The sequence below is a fragment of the Dicentrarchus labrax genome, unplaced genomic scaffold (assembly GCF_905237075.1).
Source record: "Dicentrarchus labrax unplaced genomic scaffold, dlabrax2021, whole genome shotgun sequence".
NCBI lineage: Eukaryota > Metazoa > Chordata > Actinopteri > Moronidae > Dicentrarchus > Dicentrarchus labrax.
The window spans coordinates 8,680,831-8,691,313 of record NW_026136714.1 but is presented as its reverse complement, the minus strand read 5'-3'; the positions used below and the strand labels follow the sequence as shown (position 1 = coordinate 8,691,313).

The 10,483-nt window shown below is 40.9% G+C and overlaps 2 protein-coding genes across 5 annotated transcripts in view; one reads left to right on the top strand and one right to left on the bottom strand.

Annotated features, from left to right (window-relative positions):
- Positions 1–339: 339 nt before the first annotated feature.
- rhbdd3 (rhomboid domain containing 3) lies at positions 340–2,989 on the top strand. Its single transcript, XM_051422926.1, has 5 exons — positions 340–794; positions 881–1,264; positions 1,869–1,995; positions 2,098–2,352; positions 2,506–2,989. Exons 1-5 carry the CDS (start codon positions 632–634, stop codon positions 2,672–2,674), a joined length of 1,098 nt encoding a protein of 365 aa, XP_051278886.1. The 5' UTR covers positions 340–631; the 3' UTR covers positions 2,675–2,989.
- A 17-nt stretch (positions 2,990–3,006) lies between these two features.
- emid1 (EMI domain containing 1) overlaps positions 3,007–10,483 on the bottom strand; it is a 54,815-nt gene continuing 47,338 nt past the window's right edge. Inside the window, exons 10-16 of one of the 4 annotated variants that reach the window (XM_051422922.1) lie at positions 9,134–9,223; positions 8,604–8,656; positions 8,432–8,494; positions 8,300–8,344; positions 8,018–8,062; positions 5,524–5,614; positions 3,007–4,331 (exon numbers count right to left, since the gene is read on the bottom strand). In XM_051422922.1, the coding sequence (XP_051278882.1) occupies positions 4,198–4,331; positions 5,524–5,614; positions 8,018–8,062; positions 8,300–8,344; positions 8,432–8,494; positions 8,604–8,656; positions 9,134–9,223 (521 nt within the window). In that variant the 3' untranslated portion in view covers positions 3,007–4,197. The other 3 variants (XM_051422923.1, XM_051422924.1, XM_051422925.1) reach the window with 3 other exon arrangements.

Genomic DNA, 10,483 nt, shown 5'->3' with positions numbered 1-10,483 from the left:
CAGTGTGGTATTAATACTTTTTTATTTTGATACTTCTTCCATCTCTGGAAAATTAAGAGTTATGCCCACCACAAGAACCAAAAGTTTATATCTTCATGTTGCTTTTTTTTGTGTGACCAACCGTCCTAAACCCAAACATATTAAATTTACTAACATATAAAGCATAAATCTAGCAGAATAAATTACTTAAAGAAATAAGTAATAAATAATATCAGTATTGTTAGAAATGTATTGTTTTGTCCACCTCTGGTTAAATGTAAGCTGGCAGTCTGTCCAGCAGGTGGCGCTGAAGCTGCTCTACAGTTTTCCAACTACCAGTAAACACACCGAGTAAGACGACTTGACTTGCGGAAGTAGACGTCCACTGAGCTCTAAATGTTTTCACGCCGGGATTTGTCTTAAATAAACACGTTTATTTCTCGAAAATTAAGGGCATAGTGATTTTACAACAGCAGTTAAACTCATAGGGGATTTTGCAGCCACTCACTACCCCTGCTCCCACTCTTAATATAGTCAGAACAGGGTTATATACCTGTCGTTGTGCTTGTTAGGAGCACAAACAGATGCTTGTTTACCATAATTATGCAGCAAAAGGACAAGTGAGTGTGGAAACTACAGATAATCCTAAATAATGCTTGATCGTATATTGTCAGGATGGTTTTGGTTTCGATCAGATCGCCCTGGCTTCTGTCTGGGAACATCTTTATTGATAACCCTCATGCTGCTGTTGTACACTGGGAGCATACAGGCAAGTCTCAGCATAGGTCCAGGTGGAGACTTCCCAAGGGTCAGAGGTAACTGTGCTTTACAATGCATGGCTTTACGTGTAAAAATGGGATATTTTAGTGTACATAATGCATTTTTCTCTCCCCCCCCTCAGATGTGTTCCTGTATGCTTTCAGTCATGATGAGCTGCCCTCTCTGCTGGTCAGTGTGGCTCTCCTGCTGCTGGTTGGACGGTGTCAGGAGCGTCGCTGGGGGACAGTCGCCTTCCTCGCCCTCTCCATCCTGACAATGACCATATTACCTCTCATTTACACCCTGGTCCTCTTTGTCGGTGGAGGCGAGGCAAGTCGGATCAGTGGTTACTCTGCCATCCAGCTGGCTCTGTTCACAGCGCAGTGTCGTCAGGTGACACAGAGGAGGCTGCTGAGGTGTTTGCCAGTCTGGTTTCTCCCCTGGCTTCTTCTGCTGATTGGTCTGCTGCTGCTGCCCGGGACACCTGCCCTGCTTCACTTCTGCGCAATATGCATCGGACACAACTGTATCCTTCCCTGTGTACACAGTCATTTGATGCATGTACAAAAACACATTCTCCAACAAAAGCAAATGTGAGTGTATCTTAGTTTTGATGCCCCCTAAACACCCATTGTTAACCCACACAGAGGTTGTATTTATTTTGCTTGATTAGACCTACAGAGGACTGTTACGGTGTGCGCTAACCTTACATATATCTCACTTTCCCGTTAGTGTTGTTGAACTTTAAGGCTTTAAGACAACTAACACCTTTTTCATTCTCATTAGTACATAGAAACTAGTGACATTATGTAATTCTGAGCTGCTCAGCTTCAGTCTAACTTCTAATGTCTAATCAGCCACAGTCATTGAGAACGCCTTTGTAAAGTGTGCTGGGCTGTTAAAAGGCAACACATGTTATTGCAACTTGGAGCAGTGGTCCCTTTTTTGCTGTATTTAATCAGTATTTTTTCATTTTAGGCCTTCAGGCAAAAATCACAACATTTAAAATGTAATAATCTAGCTGACCCATAGTCTCCCCCCACCAAATCTATAATAAAGTGTATTTCCTTATAAATAACACAATGCTTAAGTCTTTTGTTTTAAAAAATAACACTTAATATACCTCTCAGATAATCAGCCCTTCATTGGGACGTTACAGGAGCTGGAGGAGACGAGGGTCTTGGATTTTATCCCTGATTGGGCATATGTTCCTACTTCAGCCCGGTTCAGATTGCCCACCCACACTACCTCACAGAGGTGTGATTCATCTTATTTCAAGTCTCACTGAATATTCAAACTTACCACCTGCATGCATGACAGTGACAGATTTCATAATTTTAGCTTCATCTGTTGTCACAGATCTAGTTCACCTCCTCAGAGAATGCCTGTAGATCAGGCAGCTGCTGCCCCCATGAGGGATCCCGCTGCTTTAAACCACCACCAGTGGGTGGATCCAGTGCCTGCCTGGATAATAAGAGAGTCTGCTGCACAGTCTGAGGCCGAGGTGTTGGAGGAACAAATGCTAAGGGCAGGGATACTGGCGTCGTTACAGGATGCTCCTGACGACCCCAGTGCAAAAGTGGAGGTGTCCAAATCATCAGTTTCCTCTCTGCGGTTAGTAATAATCTAATGTCATATTGTATTTTCTGTGAATGGGTGGATATGTTTGGGGGTTTTTTTTAACTTAAAACTCTGCACATGATTTCCCATATAGGTTTTATTATATATCAGGAACTCATTCACAGTTTCCAACATTTTTCCTCCCAGACTCCAGCAGCTGGAGAGGATGGGCTTCCCCACAGAGAAAGCTGTAGTAGCACTAGCGGCCTCTAAACAGCTAGATGGCGCCATTTCTCTGCTCATTGACGACAGCGTCGGAGAACAGACTGTGGTGGTGTCGAAAGGAAAGAGCCCTCCGCCACCGCAGAGCACCTAGATGAGCTTCCTCTCCTGGACTGAGACAGTGTTTGCTTTTGTGCACTATACTGGACATACATTATGCTTGGGTTTTGCTGAGCTTTAATATTAGATTTTCCCTATGGGCTACTTGTAGAGCTATTTTAATGATCACAATTCCTGTGGGAAAAGTGGCAGGAAAGACTTGAGTTGCTCTTTTTCCAGACTAACCAAGTGTAGATGCAAAATTGACTGCTTTGGGGGCAGTTTCTGTATCATGAAATGTACATCGGAGAGAGAGAGAGAGGATGTCATTTATTGTAATCATGTTTAATAAATACTGTTGTAACACAAATGAAGAGAGGTGACATGTTTAAAAAACAATGAACATCATTTTATTACACCGATCATCTAGACAGGATTATCTTAACACAATGACACATTTGCAAGAAAAAAAAGAGGTTTGAAATATGAAATGGTTACACAACAGCATACAAAATAAACTACAGTTGATCGATTTAAATAGTTTCACAATAAGTTTGATATAAGATGAAAAAACAATTATCAAGTCTTTTCATCAGACAGTTTAAGCAGTTTACCAACACAACAGTGGTAAAAATATGTTCAAGTTCCATTAACAGTTTTGCTGTTTCCTTTGTGTGAGTTAAATATCTAGAAATGGACAGTCTGCAGTTTTCATGTCAACATTTATTTTGTATTTATTTCATATGTTTTTTTTTTTAATTCATGACAGTTTTCAATGATATGCAATGATAACAAACCCAAATACAATTATTTGTGCTTTTTTTGCACAGATTAAATGTTAATATACTATTATTTATCAGCCTGCGCTTTATGGGGGGAAAAACACTCACACCAGAAAACTACAAATCACTGTTAGCAACACATATCTCAGTTTGAGTGGAGATGACTTCATCTTTTTAGTGCACTATATAACATTGAGTTAAACAATATGATAGAAGTATAACAAAATTAATACTAGAAGAAGAGGTTGGTTTGTGTACTTGTGTCCTGCAAACTGTACATGCGCAATATACTTAAATAGTGGAATCTCTTCAGATTGCAGTTACATTATGAAAGCAATACAAACTCAAATCCAGTCTATTTCCTCACATCTGATTTCCTCCTTCAATTGATTACTCTAAATGACCCTTATTGTCCAGAACTGTTTGTAGCTCGACGAGCACCACAGAAGGTTCAGATTTTCCTTTTTTTCAAACATGAACATCTTATTCTGAGGCTTTAGTTCTTCTGTAGCCAAAGAAATGAGACACAGAAGGAGCTGCTGGGTGTGTTATGTTAAGTGTTTGGTTATGGTGATGGTTGAGGGGGAAGGTGGGGTCAAACTAGTTCTCAGGTCCAGATGGAGGAGGACATTGTGGAGTATCAGTGGAGTTTCCCTGAGGTGTCCCCCATCCTAAATCTGATTTAAAACCCAAAGAGGGTATCAGATAAGGTCTAAATCTGTTGCCGATGAGACCTATAGGAGGGGGAGTCAACCCAGCCTGTGATCCTCAGGGTGAGCGGAGGGGGGTGGGGGGGCTACTTCCCTCGAACCTTGGTGTTGGAGGACTGAGGAGAAGCAAGTCGATATGGAAGCGCACCTGCTCGCTTATCTCTGTAGAAACTAGGGGAGGCTGTGCCAAACGGTTCATCCCCAGACCCTAGATCAGGCTCTGTTGAAGAAAGACAGCAGTTGGAACGGGGCCTCCCTGTCCATCAGTGTGTGTGGACATCTGCACTCTGTGTCCTAATCCAAATCTACTCTGGTTGTAGCTGCTAACATGGAGGTGTCAGGAGTGGGTTTTTCTTTATGTTAAAATCAACTAACAGAATGTTTAAAGGATTTAACTTAACCTTTTTTACTTGATTCTGCTGTAAAGGAGGAGCATCTGGCTAGTAGGGCTGCAACAATTATGTCAATTATCAATAAATGTGTCAATTTTATTATGATATTTTAGTAATTATTAAAATATACTATTATTTTTAATAAAATGTCTTCAAATTCAGCAGCAAATCATCGCTTTTAAGAAGCCAAAACCAGTGATTGTTTGGTATTTTTGCTTCATAAATTACTTAAACAGTTCATCCAATATCAAAATTGCAGCTGATTTATTTTCTCTAACTTGACTAATTGTCTTATTGGCTTATCATTGCAGCACTACTGGCCGGACTAACATACTTCACATCCATTGGTGCCATTAACCTACAAAGCACGACTATTATACAAAAAATTAAAGCCCCTGAAAACTGTCAGATCTTACTTTTTAATGACTAAATAACAATCACAGTTAAAGTTAAAAACAATCTTAGGTATTTTTGAGTTGAGTTTAACCTTCAAAAACTCAGCTAATCTGCTTCAGCAGGACTGCGTGGGTGTGTTTTGATCAGATTTGACTGACAGTGCTGGTGACATCACCGCAAAACAAGTAAACTGTCATCTGATTTTGATTTAAATGTTGCTAAATCCAACTGAGCCCCACCCACTTTAAACCAGTGAGGAGAGCACAAGAAAATGCACAAATACAGAAATATCTCATGTGAAATAACCAATAATGTTAAGGTTTTGTTTCACGTAGGACCACAGCTCTCATAGTAAGAAGCTGATTGAGTAAATACATTTTCAGGGCCTTTAAAGTAATATCTGCACTACCATCTTGGTATTGTTACAACCAACACAATTCATACATAAGAATACATTTCTAAAAGACATCTACTCCTCAGTGACTAGATCAACATTCAGCAGTTCAGACACAAGTGGTAATCAGAAAATCTAATGCTTCTAACACTCAATCAGCGCTTTCTAGATGTCAAAAAAAGGTCAGTGAGGGCCTGGCAGAGCTGTGGGTGAGGATGTCTCAGCGTTACCTGGCCAGATGATAGCCTCCAGCAGCGTCACCCTGCGAGCCAGAAGCTCAAGGTCTGCCTGCAAGTCGTGGAACATCTGCAAGCTAATGTCCTATCAGAGAGCAGTGACAGGGGGGACTGTGTGAGGGGGGTGGAAACACCAGCCTGAGTCCTGGGGATGCTCGCGACTGTTCCCACTCCCTGTCCCAGCAGCGAGGTACGGTGGGAGTTTGAGCCCCCCCCACCCCACCCCCCCACCTTTGACCCCAGCCTAAAGCTGACCCTGCCTCAGGCCTCCTACTCACCATGAATACCGATCATAGTCTCAAGGATTAAAACCCTCTCGGCTAAGATCTTCAGCGCCTCTCTGATCTGATGTATTCCGTCCCCCTGTGAAGATAGATACAGCCGTCAAGGTAAGGAGCACAAGCCAAAGAACTGCTCGCCAAGATGCAAGTCATTTATTTTTTTCTCAATACAGTTCAGCAGTTAGAAGGTTAAAACAGTCCACAGATCTGCCCAGCACTCTCAGACATATCTGGCCCCTGTATTTTATTCTGTCATCCCTCATTCTCTGGCCATGCTGCTATATGAAGTCAGTCTCTGCCATGCTGGGCAGGGCAACATCAGCATGCACATTACAGACCAGCCTCATGTTGGTGACATAACACAGCTGGATTACACTCTCCCAGGGTTTAGATTTGATCATGCCATCTGCATTCCTTTTGGGTATTAAGCCAGGCAAGTATTTACAGCTCCACAGCTCTCATTCTTAACACTGTGTTCACAAAAGTTACAAACTGCTGCCTAACTGAATGAAGCCATTGTAGATTTACAGTGAAATCTAATTTATTTGTCTTTTTGCTATAGGATAAGGAGATGGCTTCATGAGTCATACCTTCAAAAATAAAGTAAAACAGACAGAGACCATCACAAAAGAAGGCATGCAGAGAGTAGCAGAAGCTTTTGGTGCCCAGGTGAGTGATTCCCCACTATGAAATGCTCTGATTAGTAAGACAAACCAAGAACATACATTATGTTTAAAGAAAAAAGGCAAAGTTGCACTGAGTCACATTATAAGCCACCACTTTGTTTCAGATTGGAAGGTTTCAACAGCTATTGAATTAATTGTTCTACTGACTTTTGTGATCCATTTCCTGTAGCATCCGCATGTTGTTCACATTTCTGGTTTTAATGAAATATTTCAACAACTATTGGATGGACTGCCATTAAATCCAGCACACACAATCAGGTTGTAATATTGTGATGCTCCGACTTTTCATCTAGCACCATCGTCAGGTAAAAATCTTAATTTATAAGAAGTCTTATGTTAATATGCAAATGATAGCATACTAACCAGTAAACTAAGATAGTGAATACGATAAACATATCTGCTAAACAGCAGTAAGTTGTCAATTAAGAACAATTTAGGGAATTTAGAGCCACTTTGCCTTATTTCTGTTTTAACAGCACTGTGTTATTTCATTCATTAGATACATTTTGTAGCCAACTTTCACATCCAGAAAATAAAAGTTCATGTGGTGCAGGACATAAAGATGAAATCATGCAAGGTTGCATTGTGGGATAAAAGAGGATAGCTGTATCCACTCCACTCACATCAGAGCACAACACCTCTAAACCCAACAGGACCCACCACTGACATATATGGAGTGATTTGGCATATACATTTCCTTTGTGGTTCATTTAAACATTTTGAAATCTGGATGATCAAACAAATTGATTTGACAATTCAAATAAAATGATTATAAATTTGTTTCCAGAAGACTTTTAGTATATTCTACATTTGATCACTCAGTCAGCGCTGGTGCATGGCGTTGTTTATTGTATGCTGTATATTTACATTTATATGTATATGCCAAAGTCAGATGCTGAAAAGGTGACTGTGAGAGGTAGCCATGGGGACAGTAGCTTGCAGAGGGAGTCAGACAGCTTTAGGGTCAAGAGGACAGTGTCGTGACAGGGGACAGCAGTCCAGAGCACACCCCAAGGACCAACAAAAACAAAAACACATTAACACCAAAAGGTTTCACACAGAAAATCAGACAGATCAACAGCTAAAATCACATATACTCAAACAGAGACAACAATGTAAAACAGACACTTTATGACCATCAACGGGGAGGAAAGTATGGAGAGAAAAAGAGATGCAGCTGAATGCCACTTTGTGGCCAATCACAGCAATAAACATGGTGATTGTAAAAAGATCATAACCATAGCCTGAGATGTGGGTCATGGTTAGACTTTAACTAGATTACTGAATAGATTCATTGCATTGCAAAGTGAACATGTGATGACATAAATAAAAATATCTTACATTTAGATTGCTCTTGTAAAATGAGAAAGAGGTAAAAGAAAAATAAGGGTTAGACAGACACAGAGAAAATATTTAATCAAAGGAATCTTAAATGTTTTTTTAATCTTCAAACTAAAAGCAAACCTGTCCAGTCCCTGTGTCACTGTGTGAACTATGAACTACCACCAACTACTTTCTTACCGGCAAGCCCTTCTCTCCTGGCTCTCCCTTTGGACCTGTTGTTCCCTGTGAAGAAAGATTAACAGAAAGAAATAAGTCCAACTTCAAAACATTAATGAAAGCGTTGCAGCAGTTTAGTTCAACAGAAAGAGCAGACTGCGTTGTCACTGGTTAGTGTTGTTTGTAGTGCTGCTGGTTAGTGTAGTTTACAGTAATATAACCAGCTATGACATGTGTTGATGTTTCCCCCCATACACTCGTTTACTCCACAATCCTGAAGGCAGTAGGGTGGAGGTGGCTTACCGGCTCGCCTCTGAAGCCCCTCTCTCCTGGGTAACCTAAAGGACCCTGAAAAAACCAAAGGCATGTCACAGAGAGTTTGGATGTAAATGAAGAAAAACCTACTGAATATCATCAAGCTCTGAGTGTACTCACTCTCTCCCCACGTTCTCCCTTTGGCCCAACAGGCCCCTGCGTTCCAGGGACTCCAGGTTTCCCCTGTATTGAGTTAGAAAGGAAATTCAAAATGACAATCATCTGAACAAATCTGACCGTGATAAACTCAGTAAGTGACTGCAGTGCAGCACTATGCTGTGAGCGAGCTTACATTCTGTCCTGATGGGCCAGGAGGTCCTACTGGGCCTTTGGGACCTGGGGGGCCTGCATGATAGATAGAAAGATGAATATTAGCACCAAGTACCATTACCTTCTGGGAGTAGGTGGTGCTGGTTTTACAACCTTACATATGTACAACACCTGTAGGTGTTTATGACTTTATATATCTTCAGAGTAGCTTTCAGTGTGGACATGGGACTGTGAGGAATGTTTTGTTTAGTCACCTGGTTTAGAATAAGCATTTCTGCACTAAAACTGAACCAACATCTTTTTTTAATTAGAGACCAAATAACTTCTGATTGGGACAGCTGAATGAAATTGATATTATTTACAATAATAATACAATGGTGTGTGTTGAAACGTTTACAGTAGATATATCCAGTATCAAACAGTGTGCATCTGCTGTACTTTTGCATGTAAAAGCATTTGAAATCTTCAGTGTAGGGATACAGTTACAAAAACACACCACAATCACAGTCACTCACAGAGGTAAACACAGTATGGATAGAGATAAACACTCACCGATAGGCCCGGGGGGACCCTCAGGTCCTGGAACAGGCAACCCTCGTGAATCATGGAAAGTGTTGGTGAAGAAGGGGTCTTTTCCACGATCTGAAGTTGAAACAAATTGTGTTTGTTTAATGGAAGCTACTTTCCTGGCTAATGACTAAAAACTCTGCAAACAGGAACAAAGCTGCTAAAAATATATTTCCGTTACTGAAAATCGTCTCATTATCCAAACATGTTTTTATTACTGTATGAGATCATATGTATTAGTGCATTGTATGTATTACTTCATCAATTATCTTGTTGATTTTATTTTGCCTTTAAGGGGTTAATGGGACTCAAACCTGGTTCTAGTTATGGGCTTCAAAAATGATTTCCAATCAAATCTAAAGTGCACTGCCATAACATGAATGTTATTCTCTTTGTAAATGCAGGTTCGTACTGTGGGCATGTAGTACTTCAGGTGACGCTGTACTTCCAACAAGCTCCACCAATTAAATGGTTCTATTGTGGTTACATTTATAGATGTTTAGGGTTAGGTCAGTTTTAGTGAATGAGTCATAAGTAGCCTGAGAGAAAATGCTCCCTGAGAAGACTGTGACAAAATGTGTTTGTGACAAAATGTGTTGTGCCCACTTATATGAACTAGTGAAGAATACTGTTCTAAGCATCTCAGTGTGTCTTATTTTACTTTTGTTTTGGTTGCTGATGGTTTTGCATGAGAAGCTCAAATCAGGCACTGAAAGCCCTCTTCATTTCACCAACGTAACCTCCAGAGGGCAGTGTTTTCCAACCAATACTCAAACTTTACCTAATGACTTCAACAGGGTAGTAAACTACACTAAAGTGTCAGTGGTTGATAAATGTATCACATTAATTACAATAAAGTTATGTAATATTGCATCAAACTAACAAAGATCTGGACATCTACAACTAAATTAGTCCACAGACGGACATGAGGAACAGGGTAGTGAACGTGCAAGCGATACAGGAAGTGTGCGGTTATTGAGTCATTTTATACTGACAGGAAACACGGATCCAATCACAGCATGAGACTTGTGGAAATCAGGAGGAGAAGGAGGAGCAGCCGGATCCTCTAACTGCCAGAATGTTACACACCGCTAACAGAGGTGACATCCAAAACACAGGACTGCTCTCTCTGTGTCTACTTCTGCACACTCTCTTCATTTCCTACTGAGAACACACTCCTCTTCACTACTTCACGTTCTGGCTGCCGGTTAAGGAACCCTCTCCTGTTCTGCAGAAGGGAATTCCAACCTCCTGATGCAGATGTAAAAGCCAAATACGCCAGTGTTTTCCAAAGGAAGCTCAGCACAGAGCCCCCCAACCCCCCGCCTGCCCCTC